At 38.6% G+C, this 19,847-nt stretch overlaps 1 protein-coding gene across 1 annotated transcript in view; it reads left to right on the forward strand.

Moving 5' to 3' along the window:
* The window catches only part of pclob (piccolo presynaptic cytomatrix protein b), a 75,939-nt gene that overhangs the window by 13,246 nt on the left and 42,846 nt on the right, over nucleotides 1–19,847 (forward strand). The window contains exons 5-7 of the mRNA XM_053622284.1: nucleotides 12,373–12,954; nucleotides 13,064–15,275; nucleotides 16,491–19,844. Coding sequence (XP_053478259.1) covers nucleotides 12,373–12,954; nucleotides 13,064–15,275; nucleotides 16,491–19,844 — 6,148 coding nt within the window. The remainder of the gene's footprint in view (nucleotides 1–12,372; nucleotides 12,955–13,063; nucleotides 15,276–16,490; nucleotides 19,845–19,847) is intronic.

The following is a 19,847-nucleotide window of genomic DNA, read 5'->3' on the forward strand; positions in this document are numbered from 1 at the left end:
TTTAAAGGAAATTTAAGTGAGCCAATCCATTTGCTGGCTTGTTTTTTGGAAGGTGGTACAAAACCTACAAAGACACAAAGAGAACATGTGAAACTCAGAAAGTAACTGGAGCTCAAGACCAAATAATGAACCCTGGGCACCAAGACTACCTGTTGTGCCACTTTGCCTCCCATAGATCAGGTTAATTTATGCCCTATTTGGACAGGATTTAATGTACATGAGGATGAAGTGTAATTCCAAAATTTGCAGGTAGTGTTACCCACCTTATTACTTAATATCAACTTCCTAAATTGCAACAACAATAATAATAATAATAATAATAATAATAATAATAATAATAATAATAATAATCTCATCTGCATCTCCATACTACCTACACTGGGAGCCCATTCACAGCATGAAGAAAATAAAGTCAGTCAGAGGCATGCAGTATTGAAAGCTGATTAAAGGGGCTATTATCACGTCAGGTCCAGGTATAAGGCTAGTTCATATTCATATATGCAGCAATATCATGCAATATTTCGTTTTCTAGAAATAAATGAATAAGCGGTTCCTTAAGTTCTTTACTTAAGTTCTTTACATTTGATGCTGCCAAATAAATTAACATAATCATAAATTATTTAATATATACGTATGAAACAACATACATGATTATATTACCATCTCTGATGAAAATCACCCAGCTATGTAGATAAAACTCATCTCTCCCAAATTAATACAGTTTACATCTGGAATAGATTATTATCACGGATAAGACATAAAAATATTATTACATACAGTATCTCACAAAAGTGAGTACACCCCTCACATTTTTGTAAATATTTGATTATATCTTTTAATGTGACAACACTGAAGAAATGACACTTTGCTACAATGTAAAGTAGTGAGTATACAGCTTGTATAACAGTGTAAATTTGCTGTCCCCTCAAAATAACTCGGCACACAGCCATTAATGTCTAAACCGCTGGCAACAAAAGTGAGTACACCCCTAAGTGAAAATGTCCAAATTGGGCCCAATTAGCCATTTTCCCTCCCCGGTATCATGTGACTTGTTAGTGTTACAAGGTCTCAGGTGTGAATGGGGAGCAGGTATGTTAAATTTGGTGTCATTGCTCTCACACTCCATCATACTGGTCACTGGAAGTTCAACATGGCACCTCATGGCAAAGAACTCTCTGAAGATCTGAAAAAAAGAATTGTTGCTCTACATAAAGATGGCCTAGGCTATAAGAAGATTGCCAAGACCCTGACACTGAGCTACAGCATGGTGGCCAAGACCATACAGCGGTTTAACAGGACAGGTTCCACTCAGAACAGGCCTCGCTATGGTCGACCAAAGAAGTTGAGTGCACGTGCTCAGCATCATATCCAGAGATTGTCTTTGAGAAATAGACGTACGAGTGCTGCCAGCATTGCTGCAGAGGTTGAAGGGGTGGGGGGTCAGACTGTCAGTGCTCAGACCATACGCCGCACACTGCATCAAATTGGTCTGCATGGCTGTCGTCCCAGAAGGAAGCCTCTTCTAAAGATGTTGCACAAGAAAGCCCGCAAACAGTTTGCCGAAGACAAGCAGACTAAGGACATGGATTACTGGAACCATGTCCTGTGGTCTGATGAGACCAAGATAAATTTATTTGGTTCAGATGGTGTCAAGTGTGTGTGGCGGCAACCAGGTGAGGAGTACAAAGTCAAGTGTGTCTTGCCTGCATGGTGGTGGGAGTGTCATGGTCTGGGGCTGCATGAGTGCTGCCGGCACTGGGGAGCTACAGTTCATTGAGGGAACCATGAATGACAACATGTACTGTGACATACTGAAGCAGAGCAGTCTCCCTTCGGAGACTGGGCCGCAGGGCAGTATTCCAGCATGATAACGACCCCAAACTCACCTCCAAGACGACCACTGCCTTGCTAAAGAAGCTGAGGATGAAGGTGATGGACTAAACTCTATTGAGCATCTGTGGGGCATCCTCAAACGGAAGGTGGAGGAGCACAAGGTCTCTAACATCCACCAGCTCCGTGATGTCGTCATGGAGGAGTGGAAGAGGACTCCAGTGGCAACCTGTGAAGCTCTGGTGAACTCCATGCCCAAGAGGGTTAAGGCGGTGCTGGAAAATAATGGTGGCCACACAAAATATTGACACTTTGGGCCCAATTTGGACATTTTCACTTAGGGGTATACTCACTTTTGTTGCCAGTGGTTTAGACATTAATGGCTGTGTGTTGAGTTATTTTGAGGGGACAGCAAATTTACACTGTTACACAAGCTGTACACTCACTACTTTACATTGTAGCAAATTATCATTTCTTCAGTGTTGTCACATGAAAAGATATAATCAAATATTTACAAAAATGCGAGGGGTGTACTCACTTTTGTGAGATACTGTATGGTACCTATTGAAAGTAATACCATCCTGATAAGATTTAATTGAAACTATTTTATTATGCCAACAAAGAAAAAGACGAACTTTTACTGCACCTCGTTCTGAAACAAGGAATTGAAAATAAGCAATTATATTAGCCATAATAATAATAAGAAGAAGAAGAAGAAGAAGAAGAAGCAGAAGAAGAATGCATTTCTTCTTGTCTATGCTGTTTGTCAGAATAGTGGAAATGTGTTACATCTAAAATCCTCAGTGCTGATAACTCTGTTTATTTCAGATTAGTAGGTCAAGGCTCTCTATTACCATTAGGCCTGATTTATAGCGAAAGTGCTACTGTGGATGCTGAAGAAAATGTACCATATTTGCCAGCTACATCCGTTGCCAATTGCCACTGCCAGGAAATCAATAATGGACCAGGCATAGTTCTGAAACAGCAGAACCTCTGCTCTAAAGTACAGTATGGATGTTGATCAATCTGCCAATCAAATGATATTCAGTACAAATCCACTTCAGTTCAGTTGTTCAGGTTGAAAAGGCTCTAATGCATTGTAGGTTGTTTCTTTATCTGTCTCAAAGATGCCGTGAGATGTCTGAGAACAGTATGAAAAGGTAGTGTGTGTTAAACGCACTTTTACGGAAAGTTATGCTTCTTTTGCAGCTATTTAAGCCAGATGTTGGTATGCATTCATATGCGCAGTCATTCAGAGAAGATTGAAGCTTTGAGCACTAGCAGTGCAGGAGGAAAAAGAATGACCATAATTTTAATGAATCTCAGCAACATGAATTACTGCTGTGAGTGCTTGTCTTTCTCAACAGCTGAATAGCAGTAGTCGCTTTTACAGAATCAGATTTAGAGTTTTCTAATTCAGTAATTTATAATACAGTGAATGAGACCCATTTTAAAATTTGCTAATGTCTTTTCATAGCCGACTTTCTTTCCATTATTTAAACAAATGCAAGACTTTTAAGAGATATCACAAATGTAGGCAAGACCACTTAAGGAGGTATCAGTATCAGATATCAACATATAAATGTCATACAATAGATATAAAAAATCTGTTAAAATTGCAGGCTTTTGTGATATAAAAAAAATTAACCAAGATAAATCATGTCAGAACTTTTTCCACCCTCACCCTTCTTCCACCCAGTTTTTAAACGATAATGTTATGTATTGATGCAAAAAAAGTTATCCAATACCAGCTGGGCCTGTGTGATAATGTATCTGCCCCCGTAGTTACTAATTCCCCAAATTTATGAAACTGCATTCATAATGCGGTTCAGCTGGATTAGACTCAACCAGGCCTGACTCAACACTTAAATAGATTTTTTTCAACAGCATTAAGTTGGTTAAAAGGTCTTACGCCATAACACACTATACCAAAATTGAAAGAAATTCCAAAAATGATGAGGAAGAAAGTGATTGAAATACTCGGAAGGGTTACAAAGCTATTTCAAAGGCTCTGGGACTCCACAGTGAACTCAATTATCTCCAAATGGAAAAAAAAAACAACTCAGCACTAGTGAACCTTCCCAGAAGTGGCTGATCTTCCAGAATTCCTCCAAGAGCACAGCAACTATTCATCCAGCAAGTCACTAAAGAGCCAAGGACAGCATCAAAGGACCTACAGGACTTTCTTGCAACAATAAATGTCACTGTTCATGACTCCACTATCAAAAAGACACTGGGCAAAAATGGCATACATGGAAGAGTTGTGAGGTGAAAACCACTGCTAACCCAGAAGCACATTAAGGCTCATCTGAATTTTGCCAAAACACACCTTGATGATATTCAAACCTTTGGGAGAATTTTATGTGGACTGATGATTCAAAAGTGGAACTGTTTGGAAGATGTGGGTCCCGTTACATCTGGCATAAACCAAACACAGATTTCCACAATAAGAAGATCGTACCTACGGTCAAGCATGGTGGTGGAAGTGTGATGGTGTGGGGATGCTTTGCTGCTTCAGGGCCTGGGCAACTTGCAATAATTGAGGGAAACATGAATTCTGATCTCTACCAGAAAATCCTAAAGGAAAATGTCTTCAGTACATAAGTTGAAACTCAAGTGCAACTGGATTATGCAGCAGGACAATGATCCAAAGCATAGGAGTAAGTCCTAGTCCTAGAAGTAAGTGAAAGACTTATCTCCAGTTATCAGAAGCATTTGGTTGCAGTTATTGCTGCTAAAGGTTAACTTTATTCTTCTTTAACCATTCTTTGGTAGAATGACTTGTGTGCTTAGGGTCGTTATCTTGCTGCATAACCCACTTTCTCTTGAGATTCAGTTTACGGACGGATGTCCTGACATTTTCCTTTAGAATTCACTGGTATAATTCATAATTCATTGTTCCATCAATGATGGCAAGCCATCCAGACCCAGTTGCAGCAAAACAGGCCCAAATCATGTAGCAAACTGACCCACCACCATGTTTTACAGATATGGTTATTATGCTGGAATGCAGTGTTTCCTTTCTCCAAACATCACATTTCTCATTTAAACCCAAAAGTTCTATTTTGGACTCATTCATCCACAAAAGATATTTCCAGTAGCCTTCTGGCTTGTCCATGTTATCTTTAGCAAACTGCAGATGGGCAGCAATGTTCTTTTTGGGGAGCAGCGGCTTTCTCCTTGCAAACCTGTCATGCATACCAATGTTGTTCAGTGTTCTTCTGATGGTGGACTCATGAAGATTAACATTACCCAATGTGAGAGGCCTTTAGTTGCTTAGAAGTTACCATGGGTTCCTTTGTGACCTCACTGACTATTACACATCTTGCTCTTGGAGTGAACACTTGCTCTTGTTGGTCGACCACTCCTGGAGAGGGTAACAATGGTCTTGAGTTTCCTTCATTTGTAAACAATCTGTCTGGCAGTGGATTGGTGGAGTCCAAACTCTTTAGAGATGGTTTTGCGACCATTTCTAGCCTCATAAGCATGAATAACTCTTTTTCTGAGGTCCTCAGAAATCTCCTTTGTTCTTGCCATGCTACACATCCACAAACATGTGTCATTAAGATCAGACTTTGATAGATCTCTGTTCTTTAAATAAAACAGGGTGCTTTCACACACCTGGTTGTCATCCCATTGATTGAAAACACCTGACTCTAATTTCACTTTTAAATTAACTGCTAATCCCAGAGGTTCACATACTTTTGCCTCTCACAGATATGTAATGTTGGATCATTTTCCTTAATAAATAAATGACCAAGTATAAAATTGTCACATTTGTTTAATTTGTTTGCTGTGGTTGAAAATACAAATGGACGATCATAAATAAGGAGCAGTGGTCACTTAGTCATAAACAGCAATAATTATCCAAACTTTTATGAGAGGTTGGTGACATGTTAAGTACAGTATATTCAAGTATTTCTTGTTTTGGTTCTCCATTAAGTTTGTTACACTTAGATCAGTTCACAATGCACAATAACCACTCATGCTATATGGAGCTGCAGTCCCATTTACATTTTGGCAAGGTTTCACTGATCAATTTTATTTTCTTCAGGTCTGCACCACTGCAGTACTCTGAATATTAGGAGATACATCAACTATTAGCACTATTATAACTAAAAATAAACAGTAAAATGCATCTCATGGCAAAATACATTATCACTAACAGATCATATACAGTATATTTAAATCACATGCCTAGTCAATAGATTAAGTGACACTATACCAATACAATCCCACAATATAAAACTACCATTGAGCCACCTTAGCTCATTCCACCCCGTGTAATGGGATCCTTAGCTGTTTATAACTGTTTATTACATTGTGGGAATTGAATACCACTTTGACTTCACCAAGAAGAAATTTTCTTGGCTTAAGTGTTTCTCTTTGATATATCATGAGATGTAATAGTAATTCTTACTTGTATTTCATTTAGGTATTAACTTTGTCTTCAAAAGTTCTTAAAATGAAGCAGTATGCACAAAAAAATGCAGGGGATTATTTCTTTTTCTTTTTTTTTTTGCCAAACAACTGCTGAGTGATTTTGTTTTCAAGTAATATATTTCATTCAGCATTATTTAGTTTCTGAGTTGGGGGCATGAACTGCTGGGTTATTATTTATTATGTTAATTTGTGTTAAAGGTGAGTCAGTATATGTGATATATATGTCAGGGAAAAATATTTGTATAATTATTTTTAAAAGTATTTATGGATTAGATACAACTGCTCTACCAATCAGTACTGGCTAGTGAGCTTTATAATTTACTGATGAAATTACTGAAAATAGACTAACCTGTATGTAGCTGTAATCCTCTCATAACTATCGAAAACTATTATTTTAAACTACACTGTGTCATTGTTATAACCAGCCAGTGGTTTTGAATTAATCCAGCATATGTTCTGTTTAATATTTAGCCATTTTATGAGCAGGCCTATTGGCCTTTATGCCCTGTCCAATAACATAAGAGGAATTATTCCAAACCAATTGGCTGGAAACAAATGGAACACAGACTAATAATGCATCCTGGGATAAAAATACTACTTAGCTTGAATACTAAGGATGTGAACAGCAGATGGTCAAACGATAGACAGTAATGACAACATTGCACTGACTCATTGTTGTGGAGATGCTTTGTTGTGTGTGCGTGTGTGTGTGTGCGTGTGTGTGTGTGTGCGTGTCTGTGTGAGTGCGTGTGTGTGCATGTGCGCATGTGTGTGTATAGTATACAGTACTGTATGTATATGTATAGACTGTATATAGTTGTATATAGTAGATTTTTTCAGATTATGTAGAGATTGCATTTAATAGGCTTAATAACACTTGCTAAATACTCATCAAAGGTTAAATTCAGACTAATATTAAGAGTAATTATGTAGGAATATTTATGTTTTCATTATTTGTTTTTATTGAAGGCAGTATCAGACAATAATATGAACAGGTGTCCTGAACTGGCCTACATACACAAAACATTTATTCTAGCTTTAAAAGTACAATTAATCGTGTGAGATGAAAAATTACTGTCAGCTGTTTCTTCTGGCTGTAGTTCATGTATTTATTTATAGCATTAATTGGCCACAAAATAGAATTATGTTAAATATAGACAATAAATAATATGGGTGGTTTATTTGTGCTCAATGTCTGAGAGAAGTGACCTACAATATAATTTAAAATGAAATATTTTGTAGATTTCAATGTGTACAAAACTCGAATGTTGTTATTTCATGTAATTGTATTTTGTGGCTTAGAAATTTTAACAGAAACTACATGAATTACAATCACAAGAACCAAATTGACATTGATCACGTCTCATTTCACATGATTAATCTCACCATGAAAACATTCTTACTGTTTCTTTCTCTTCTGAAGACTGAACAATGCGATGTGAGGCTAAATAAGTATAACACTGATTGTAACAATAATATTGTTGTTATTTGTTAGCTATTGTCTGAGTTGATTCATGTTTCTTTTCTGTGTTGGATTTATTTGAGTTTGTCAGACTAAGGTCAAATTGTGACATAGCAGATCTGTATTTCAGATTAGTACCATTTATGAAAGCAGTGAAATGAGGATTGAGAATGTCTTCAATATGTTGTATCACTTATGAGGAAAGATATCAATTTTGGGCCACTTTTGTCTGCACTGTGAATGCACTGTTACACAGTTTTCTGTGTCCAATTTAACCAGTCTCTGCCATTACAGTAACTTTGTACATACAGTGTAATCCTATAAGCATCAGGGATGAAGACACTGTGTCAGAGAACACATGCCCCTCTTATTACTAATTAATATCCTGATTGCTTTCCCTAATAGGAGATGCTTACATAGCTCCCTTGATTTCCCTGATCAGTTTTCCCGTTACACTTGATGATTACAATATTCACACAAACTGTTAAACACAGAAAGTACACAGTTCTATTTAGGCTAATACACTATATGGCCAAACGTATGAAGACACCTGACTACGACTTTATGTGCTTGTTAAACATTCCATTCCAAAACTATGGCCATTAATATGGATTTGGTCTTCCCTTTGCTGCTCGAACAACCTCCACTCTTCTGGGAAGGCTTTCCACTAGATTTTGGAATATGGCTGTGGGGAAGATGATATGGTATGTGGGATAAGTTCCAGTTCATCCCAAAATGGTTTAGTGTGATTGAGGTCAGGGCTCTGTGCAGGCCATTTGATTTTCACACCAACTTTGTCAAACCATGTCTTTATGGAGATCGCTTTATGCACCTGTTGCCATAGTAACATAGGTAGTGCAACTAGCATTCCAACTTTTGCATTCCAACAAACCATTTTTTTGCTGCAAAAATGAAACATTCTGGAGGGAGAGCAATCTTATATAAAATTCACGAGTGTATATATGCATCATTTCCTACGAGATGCCATGTGTGCTGTTTGCCATTGCGGACATCTATCTGAGGCAAGTGCAAGCGGCAATTATCTTAGCTTAGCTTATGGCCTTAGCACGTTTAAAGCTAAATAATAATAATGAAACACACTCACTTTTTGTTGTAATTGAGCAAAATCCCAGTGTAGCTCCTATCTCAGTAAATGAGCGTCACCATCAGGGTTTCATTCACTATATGTTTGATGGTGACCAGGAGCCAGACCACAGCTCTTCAGCCGTGGCCTCTGTGTTTCCTGGGTGAAGTGTCCGGCATGTTGCTGGTTGTTCCCGGGTGCTGAAGCAACGACAAGCCAGACACTTCACCCAAGATAGGAGCTACACTGGGATTTTGCTTGATTGCAATAAAAAGTGAATGTGTTTCATTATTATTTCTTTTATTAATACAGTGGGGGAAATAAATATTGAACGCGTCAACATTTTGTTCAGTAAATATATTTCCAATGAGGCTATTCACATGAAATATTCACCAGACATCAGTATTGACTCGAGAAATCTGGAAATATAAAGAATTTACAACATTAAAGTCCATAAATAAAGTTATGTGTAATAAAGTGGAATGACAAAGGAAAAATTATTGAACATGCTAAGAAAAAGAAGTTCTCCAAGGCAAGGTAAGGCAAGGAACCAGCTGTAAGTAACTATACCCAATATCTGTACAAATTAATATCAGCTGGGTTAGTAAATTGATGGTCTATAAAAAGGCTTTTCATTACCAAGGTGTCACACAAGAAACATCTCATGATGGGTAAAAGCAAAGCGCTCTCCCAAGACCTTCGGAACCTTATTGTTGCAAAACATATTGATGGAATCAGATACAGACATATTTCAAAACTTCTGAATCTTCCAGTAAGCACCATTGGGGCCATTATCCGCAAGTGGAAGCAACATCACTCTGTCATCAACCGGCCACGCACAGGAGCTCTTCGCAAGATTTCTGACCAGGGAGTCAGAAGAATAGTCAGAAGAGTAGCCCAAGAGCCAAGGACCACTCGGAAAGAGCTCCAGAAACACTTGGAGGCAGCAGGTGCCATCGTCACCGAGAAAACAATAGGCAATGCACTCCACTGCTCACACTCACCCCGCAAAACTCCATTACTAAAGAAAAGGCATGTCAAAGCTTGTTTAAAGTTTGCTACAACTCATTTGGACAAGCCTATGAAATACTGGGAGTGTGTAGTTTGGTCAGATGAGAGAAAAATTTTACTTTTTGGCTGTCATACTACACACCATGTTTGGAGAAGAAATGGCACTGCACATCACCCTTAAAACACTATACCAACAGTGAAGTTTGTAGGTGGAAGCATCATGGTGTGGGGCTGTTTCTCATCGCATGGTACTGGCAGACTTCATATAATTAAAGGAACGAATGGAGCCCTTTACTGGGTGATTCTTGAGAAGAATCTGCTGCCATCCACCAGGATGATGAACATGAGATGTGGGTAGACCTTCCAGCAGGACAACGATCCAAAGCATACAGCAAAGGAAACTCTCAATTGGTTTCAGAGAAAAAAATCAAGCCGTTAGAATGGCCCAGTCAATAACCTGACTTGAATCTAATTGAACAAGATTTAAAGACAATATGTTTAGAAGAATGGGTCAGAATCACACCTGAATACTGCAGTCGATTAATTTCATCATACAGGAAGCGTCTTGAAGCTGTCATTACAAACAAAGGCTTCTCCACTAAGTATTAAAAATTTTCAGTTAGACTGTTCAATACTTTTTCCTGTGTCATTCCACTTTATTACACATAACTTTATTTATGGACTTTAATGTTGTGAATTCTTTATATTTCTTGATTTCTTGAGGTAATAGTGATGTCTGGTGAAAATTTCATGTGAATAACCTCATTGAAAATATATTTACTGAAAAAAAAATGTTGACGCGTTAAATGCTTATTTCCCCCACTGTATATATTTTTTGCTTTAAACCCGCTAAGATCCTAAGCTAAGCTAAGCTAATTGACTACTGCCGCAATGACACTGCTTCTGCTAGTTGGCACGGGTAGCTACAGATCATGTAGGTGCTACTGTCTTCACTCCCATTGGTAGTCACTGCACCAAGTCACTCCAAATTTGCATAAAGTTAGACTTTTCTCAGTTTGTCGCATCACTGGAAAAGCCCACATCTAGTCACGAGTGGTTGCTGTTGCTCATGTCACTGGAAGCTCTCATTGAAAATTATTGGTCTACAGTTGCTTTGACACTGCGAGTCACTGTATATGTGAATGCACCTTTAAGATGGTGCTGTGTAATTAGTGATGTGGGAACAAACTGATAAAATGGCTGATAAGCATTCGCTGGTCATGTTATTTTGATGACTAATTGTGTCTGGTGAACTGTGGCTTGATGAGCACCTAGTTCTCCGTTAAATAAAATTGTTCTTCTGCGTTTTGCAATGTTATTCAGTATACTTAATTTTAATTGATATGAAGAAGCGAATATAATTATTATACTTTGTACAGGATTGATTGTGAACCAGGCTTTGTTGTTTTCTGCTTTGAGCTTATTAAGAAATGTAACCCATTCACCTTCTGTACTGTTCTCTACTGTCATCAGATACGTTGTAGCTAAATTGAATTGTATTGATCCACTATTAAACTATGGATAAATTATTGAGTACGCTGTTACTTTCAAAAATCACAGTAATAATTAACTAGCTAATGGGCTCAATGTTCAGACAGTGAACAGATCAGAGGATGTGCTGCACTCCAGAAAATGGAAGTTTAAACCTGTTTGTTACTGAGACTGTTTGTTACTGAGACTTGAGAATTGCACCTGAGAGAAATCAATTGAAGTGTGTGAAGCAGAAGTGTGTGAAGTCAGCTTTTTTTCAGACAGTTGCTATCTTGAACACATCACAAAACTGCTGGTTTTATTTTCACTTATAATGTATGTCACAGGATATTACCTACCCTAAAGCACTGGTTTTATTTGCACAATATAGTTTAGCAACATTAACTAGGCTAACCAGTTATCTAGATAGCACTATGCTAACATTATATAGTTATTATATATATATATATATATATATATATATATATATATATATATATATATATATATATATATATATATACAGTGCATTACAAATGTAATATACAGTCATGTGAAAAAATACGTACACCCCATGGAAATAGCTTTAATTTTTTTATTATTTATTTATTTATTTGTTTTACATATTTGGATAAGCAAACATTTGATCAACTTTGACAGTGCCCATTAATAAAGTTCATATACTTGAACAAATCCACAAGGAAAATTAACTTTTTCAATCATTGGCCTCATAAGTTAGTATTGCCCCCTTTAGCAGAAATATATTCTTGTAGGCATTTTGATTAATTGTCCACCAGTCACTGACATCCGCTTGCTGGAATGTTTGACCCCTCTTCCATGCAATATTCTTACAATTGCAAGATGTTTGAGGGTTTTCTTGCAAGTATTATAAAATTTCCATGGGGTGTACTTAGATTTTTAACATGACTATATATATATCTACAGTTGATGGATAATTGTCATTACAATATGTACCATTTGCTAATGTAAATACAAAGGCAATATTTTCAAATAAGAATAATACAGATTTTATCAATAAGGCTAAATTCATGGTCATTATATATTTATACAGGGAGAGTGGCTATGCTTGCACTGCCAGACTCAGAGAGCCCTATCTGGTAACCTGGGAGACATGGGACAAATTCCTAGACCATTTCCTACATCTGGAACCGAATCAGCAGATTTACCCAAAGCCCAAACAATCAAAATATCAGAAGGTGTTCAGGCTACTGAGACTCCTCAGCCTACTGTCCTTAAACCTACCACTGAAGAACAAATAGTGGCATCAAAAATACAATCTTTGGAATCTGTTGCTGCTCCTCTTGCCTCTATACAGACTACAGATGCAACACCCATTGAAGCTGCTGACAAAACAGATGAGTTGAAATGTATACCTACAGAACCTACAGTAAGAGAGGAGAAACTGACTACAGAAGAACTCATACAGCATGTAAGCTCTCAGGAAGCAGCGGCAATCCAGATAGAATCAGAGACACTACCTACTGAAGTTGTCATCACAACACTTGAGTTAAAAAGTGAAATTGCACAACCAATGGTCAGGACAAAAGCTGAAGTAGACTTTCCAAACATAATGCAGCCCCCTACTGTTGAAGCATCACTTGAATTTAAGGAGACTTGTGAACTTACATCTATGGTAATATACACAAAAAATGTTACAGTGAGCTCCTTTTTACAAAACCCATTTACCCATATCAAAAATATCATTATGTATGAACTAATACAAACATTTTTTTTTTTTACAGGCAGCAAATTTGGCAGAAGATTCTACATTTCCAGATAAGCTTATCCAAAATGAAGAGTCTGTAATTCAGTTAAAGATTACTCCTACTACACCCTGTGAGCATGAAGGCATAGTACTGTCATTATCAGGGGACAAGATGAACAACTTGAAGGTGAATGATAAAAAGGACCCACAGGGAAATAATATATTTCCAGTTTCAACTGAATCATACAGTTCATCTGAGGAAGAGCTTAAAGAGATTCAGAGGGCTAGCGAATCTCTTTTGAAGGAAACTGCAGCAGAACTTGCTCATATTAAAGGAACAGTGTGTAGAAAGCATTATTCTGATTCTGGATATGAAGAGTTCATACAGACAGAGCTAAAGCAAACACTTGCAGATAAGGATTTGTCACCAACTTATCACCAAAGTTACATTACAAAACAGATCAGAAAAAAGGACCACCAGATTCTGCATGAAGTCAGTGATGCAGACAGTGGAAGTACTGACCATGAAGCTGAAAGGATCATAAAGAAACTTCATGTGCCTGAAGAAAGTGCTGATAGTTGCCTCTTGTCTCAAGAAGACCAAATAATGCATGCCAGTCCGATCTACAAAACAGTAAAAACATTTATCCTGAATGATAATGAAAAGGAAGAAACCACAGACCTTAAGAGCACAATAGCTATTTCTGTAGAACAGAATGTTCCTGTCAGTCAGATTTCAGAAGAAGAGAGCTTAGCTGAAGATATGTCTAAAGATGGTGGATCTTCCAGTATGCAAGTATCCCATGTCACATCAGGAACTACATCACCTACATCACTGTCCTCACTTGGTGAAGAAAGTGATAGCAGTCCATGTCACAACAAGGATAGTTTAGAGGGAAAGCAGCAACGGAAAGTTAAGCATAGGCAAGGTCAACCCCTTCAAATTATAGCAGACTCCTCTGAGGAGGAAGAGATCCTGGAGGAAGGAGATCAACTTATAGAACAGGAAATACAGAGGGAAAGTGATCAAAGACAATTCAAAAAGTCTTACAAGAAATTACATAAAGAAAAAGATCCATTTCTAGATCATCCACCAAATAATCACTCTCAGATAGAGTGTATATCTCAAACTGATGAAGTATCGCAGGTTTCAGAAATAAACACATATGAGACAATTTCTTACTCTAACATATCACCAAGAACAGAGTCAGAACAAGAAAATGTTGTTAGCCCCCGACTGCCACCAATGGATTTAATGCATGATGTTGGAGAGAAACAATTAAAGAGTGCAGATGAGGCATATGAAGAAATGATGCAGAAAGCCCAAGAACTTAAAGCTATGACAAAGAAAATCACTCCACCTGATATTGAGCCACTGTATGGAGGCATGCTGATAGAGGACTATGTTTATGAGTCACTAGTGGAGGAACCAGCTCAGGCTATAGCAGCTGATCATAATACTACTGTAGATGAGTACTTGACTAATTTGTCTGTTACAGAAACAGTAAGAAAGCTTAGAACACCAGAGGAAGCCTATGAGGAGATGCAGAAAAATAGAGAACTCATGCTAAAAGATCAAACAATTGAACATGCATATGTAAACAAGCCTGACACTGACACTTGTTATGTGAATATATCAGAACATTATGAGTTTACAAAACACCAAGATGAAAATTGGCAGTGGTATGCCGAAACCACAAATGATGAACTGCTGAATAGGGAAAAAGACATTATGACACCAGGAACAAGTCCTACACAATCAACTCCAACTCCTCTATCACCAGTATCACCTTTGTCTTTGTCTGAGCCTTTACATGATTCTACTGAAGTAATACAAATTCCCTCAAGTGGGGAAGAGGATAATGACAAGGATGAATTTGTAACTGAACCTGTTGAGTGTACTATGGAGCCTTACAGGGCTGGGTCAACATCTCCACAAGATCAGCCTCTTAAAAATGTTCTCTATCCTATTCCTGACCTGAAAATTACTCAGTGTTCATCTGGTGAAGAGGAGGCTGAGGATGAAAGCATCACACAAGAGTATGAAATAGTTATGTTAAATGGTATTGCTCAGTGTGATGACAAATCAGAGGGAGCTTCTGAATTCAAAGAATATTCAGTAGAGGCACAGTCAATAGAGTCTGAGCCCACGTCTGTTGTGTCTGAAGTTGCACTATCAAAATTAGCATTTGAACATGTGTCTCTTGCTTCTGCTTGGGATTCACAAGCATCAGCTCTGTCTCCACCAAGTACGTCCTTAGATTTAACATCATTTTCTTCATGCCTTATAGATCAAACTGCAGGGCAAACCTCCATTCAACCAAAAAACTATGTTGCTGAAAGTTCAACAACTCTTGGAGCTGATTCTGCACAAGTTATAATTTCAATGGAAGACTTAGTATCAAAACCAGCAATTCAGCATTTAGTGCAACCTACTCCTTTAATTGACATTTCGATGGAAGCAATTATATGCCCCTCCCAAATTTCTGCATCTAACCAGCAAACCATAAAAGTCTCAACAGCTCCAAGTCTACCTGGGATGTCTGCCACTAAACCACCACTAGTTCCAAAGCCAATACTAGTTTCTTCCCCAGCAGATAATGTTTCTGAATCATCAGTGACTCCACAACCAACCCAATCTCCTAATACAGCTGATGTTTCAATTTCAAAACCACCACTAGCTCCAAAACCAGTTTTCACCTCAAAACCTACCTTGGATGCAAGTATTGTTAGAATACAAGATGGAGTATCACAGCCTGATTCAGTTTTACAGAGTACACATTCAAAAACAATTTTAGAACCAACAAATATTGAAGATTATTCTACCCTTATGTCAACATCTACAGTAACTTCAGTGTCGACACATGAGCAAATTACAGTTTCTGTTTCAAGTCAAGCAATGAGTCCAACCTCAGTATTAGCTACAGTGTCTTTCATTCCAGATTCGGCAACTGCACCAGCTTATGTGCCACAAGCCCCAATTCCATGTGTAGCTTCAACTCCTTTTTTGCCTGATGTTCTGTTTCCTATATCAGAGTGCCCAAATCAAGTACCATCCTTAGATCCCACTCCTAGATATTCTGGAAGAGAACATACATTTCCTGCCATTCTTCCAGAGCCTGTTCCATTTATTGTTGAAATGCCAGACCTAATGTCTTCACCTTCAAAGTATCCAATTCATAGTACAGCTTTAATATCCACTCTAGCACACACTCCAGCTTTAACCAGTACTTCAACCATAGATAAAGGGCATATTTCTGCCCTGAATGCAATATCAACATGCTGCTCCACAGACACTCTCTCTACAGCCCAGAGCATATCTGTTGCACCATGTGTTCCTTCCTTTTCTGTGGAACAGAGCTATTTTTGTTCAACCATTTCACAGCCAACAAAACCAAGTGTTCTAGTCGATTCATATATGACAGCTATGACCCCAGTTATTAAAATTCCCATTTCCTGTGTAGATGCAGACAAATCACTTGTGGAAGTAACAGCAGCCCATGAACTCCCTGCTGCAGTTTCACAAACCTTCCAGTCTGTAGAACATGCTGTCACAAAGGTTTTTCCAATCATAAATACAACTGTAGACTTTGTCACTTTGTCTTCTCTACCAACACAGTCTATAGGAGTGGACACAAAGCCAAATACAGGAAATGTTCAACTTGCAGTACATGGCTCTCAGACTGTGACTCCTGCTCTGCAGACAGGACAAGGTACTGCTATCATTGTGCCAAGTGTTGAAAATATACATATGATAAAACAAGAAACACAGGATATCATTACTAATACACCCACCTCCATTCAACAAGCTGGAAGTCCACCTGTTATTGTGAGCGTATCCACTGTTATCAGTTCAGATGCTTCTCCTCGTGTGGCACTGAAAGCTAGCTTGTCTAGTGACTTAACTTTTGTGTCAACACAACTTGAACCTCAAGTGGCAACAATCTCCAGAGAAAGAGCAGATAACCCAGTCATTGAATTTCCACCACCACCTGCAGCTACACCACCAGCTCTACCACCTGATAGTTTACTTAATACACCTTTTAACCAACAATCAATGGCACCCACTACTACTGAGTCTGTCAAAAGTATAGCCAGCCAAGCACCTAGGGCATCAGTGAAACAAGTTGCAACCACCATACACAAGTCACCTCCCCCAGTACCACCTAAACCATTTTGTCTACAAGGTGGCCTGGTGTTCAGTCACAAATCAAGAGAAAGTGTGAAACCATCAGTAATTCCTGAATCTGCAGTTGCCCAAGTTGGCCATGCTGCAACTTTACCAAGAACAAGAGAACCTCCCAAGGCCCTTGCATTGTCCTTGACTGCCCCTGCTGATATGAAACACAGTATTTCATCTCCAAAATCTCCCTTGTCACCTAGATTTGCAAAAACTCTTGAGACATATGTAGTTATAACATTGCCATCAGAACCAGGTTCACCAGTGGAAGGTGTTACAACCCAAGCTCCAATACGTAGACCATCTCTACCTACTCCTAAGCAGCAGGGTCTTGTTAGTGTATCAACAATGTTTACTCCACCTGTGGTGTGTGCATCAATGGCCATGATTTCACAACCTGGAGTAGCTACCCCACCAAAAGTAATATCTGCCCCTGTTTTAACAGCACCAATTATTCCAGGACAAACTGGGTATTCGGCACCAGATGTTACAAGTAAGACAGCAATACATAGTGCATCTACTATGATTTCAACAACTGATGTGACAGTTGCTCCAGCATCAAGTGCAGTTTTAGCACCACATTCAGTAGCACCAAGCCTTGCCTTTGTGCCCCAAACAGAAACAGATGTACTGCCCATTAGCATTTATGAGGAAAAAACTATTTACCGTGTACCACCTGTGACCACAACAGTATATCCTTTACCAACAATAGTTTCCATGCCCACTGTAACATCACCAGTTCTGGTTGAAATTCCGGACTTTACTACAGAACCAAAAATAAATACTGTGTCTACAGTGTTCTCGGCACCAGCATCAAGTGTGTTTTCAGTACCATGTTCAGTAGGACCAAGCCTTGCTTTTGTGCCCCAAATAGAGACAGATACAGTAGTACCAATCCAAAATGAAATTTATGAGGGAAAATCCACTTACTTTGCATCACCTGAGAACACAACAGTATATCCTGCAGCAACAGTGGTTTCTGTAACATCACCAGATACATTGCTTGCAGTATCAGCTGTGGCTGAAATTCCAGACATGTCCATAGAACCAGAAACAAATAATGTGTCAACAGTGATCTCAGCTACAGAAGTGTGTGCCACGCATATGTCAGCCCCACAAACCAATTCTCAGTCAGTGGTACCGGCATCACTACTAATACAAGAAATACCTGTAGAGTTGACACCAGCAGCCTTTACAGTAGGTATTACTCCAACATCGCTAAGGGAACCTTTAGCGTCACATGATGTCATGCAAGGGCCTGAGAGGCAAATGATTCAAACAGTTTATTCTGCTCCTATGCCCAATGTCCCATTGTCCACAGATAATCTGTTGGAAATGGAAGAAGAGGCTAAATCCAGAAAAGGTCCATCCTCTGACCTGATTCAACCACACCAAATTTTGTTTGATTCACAAATTGTTCCATCAGCATCTGCATCAACATATATACCAACTGCACCAGTAACATTTGCTCAATTCAAAAAATCAGTTGAGAGTCAAGAACTAAGAGGAACTGATGAAGTCTTGTCTAGCATGAGCCAACTGTACTCTACACTTGCAACAACCGAACAGCACCAATATACATTACCTAATCTTTTGGCACAAGTTGTCAAAACTGAAGTCCAGAGAACTACTACAGTATCAGTTGTTCAAGAAAGAATACCTCTAGAACCTATTTCAGAACCTACATGCAAACAAGCAACACCTAAACAAAGTGGAAAAACACGTTGCATTGACGATGTTATAGATCTCACAACATTAAAGGTCAGTGTTTCAATGACTGACAAGGGAATGGATCTGACAGCCCCTGAGTCAAATCTGCAGTCTTTCTCAAATGATTCAAGTAGTCGACAGATAACTGCTGTGCATCCAGAGATTGTAAACCTAAGTGCTGAGATAACTCCTGCTACAACACTCTCTTTTGTGACAGACAGTATCAGTGTTGTTACCTGCACTGCAACATTCACATACAACAACAACATTACAGTTGACACTCCCCCCAATTTACAAAGTGTTACTTCAATGCCTTTGCCACTTAAAACATACAAACCATTTGAACCCCTGGCACAAATAGTTTACAGACCAGTGAATTCACAAACAAAACCAACAACCAATTCAGAGATCCCCATAAACCTATCATGCGGGCCTGCTGAAACCACAGATCCTGTATATTTACCTGTCACAATGGCCCCAATAATCTGCACACCTTCCAATGTACCTATTCATGGTGAGCCTTCTGCAATTGGAGCTATTGATCTCACAATATCAAAGCCAAAGAGAACTATGTTGGCTCTTGCTGCATCCACTGGGGTGGTTACAAGTGTTGTTGAAGAAGATGTGGCGCCTGTAGATCTGACTGCAGGGAGGCGAACAGTGTGTTGTGACATCCTCTATAGACTTCCATTCACAGGAAGCTGCAGAACACAGCCTCCAGTTCCCACAACAGATGAACAGCTTGCCTTAAGTAATTATAATCAACATAATGCCACAACCCTACGACTCGAAGATCTCAGCAATATAAAAACATTAGGCTTTGGCAGTAATTTTACACAAACCGATTTGGTCACAAAAAATGGATTTGTCAGCCAAAATGATGCATCAGATGGGGCAATCGATTTGACATCAGCAAAAATATCAAGAGGTC

Source organism: Ictalurus furcatus, chromosome 4, assembly GCF_023375685.1.
Source record: "Ictalurus furcatus strain D&B chromosome 4, Billie_1.0, whole genome shotgun sequence".
Classification (NCBI taxonomy): domain Eukaryota; kingdom Metazoa; phylum Chordata; class Actinopteri; order Siluriformes; family Ictaluridae; genus Ictalurus; species Ictalurus furcatus.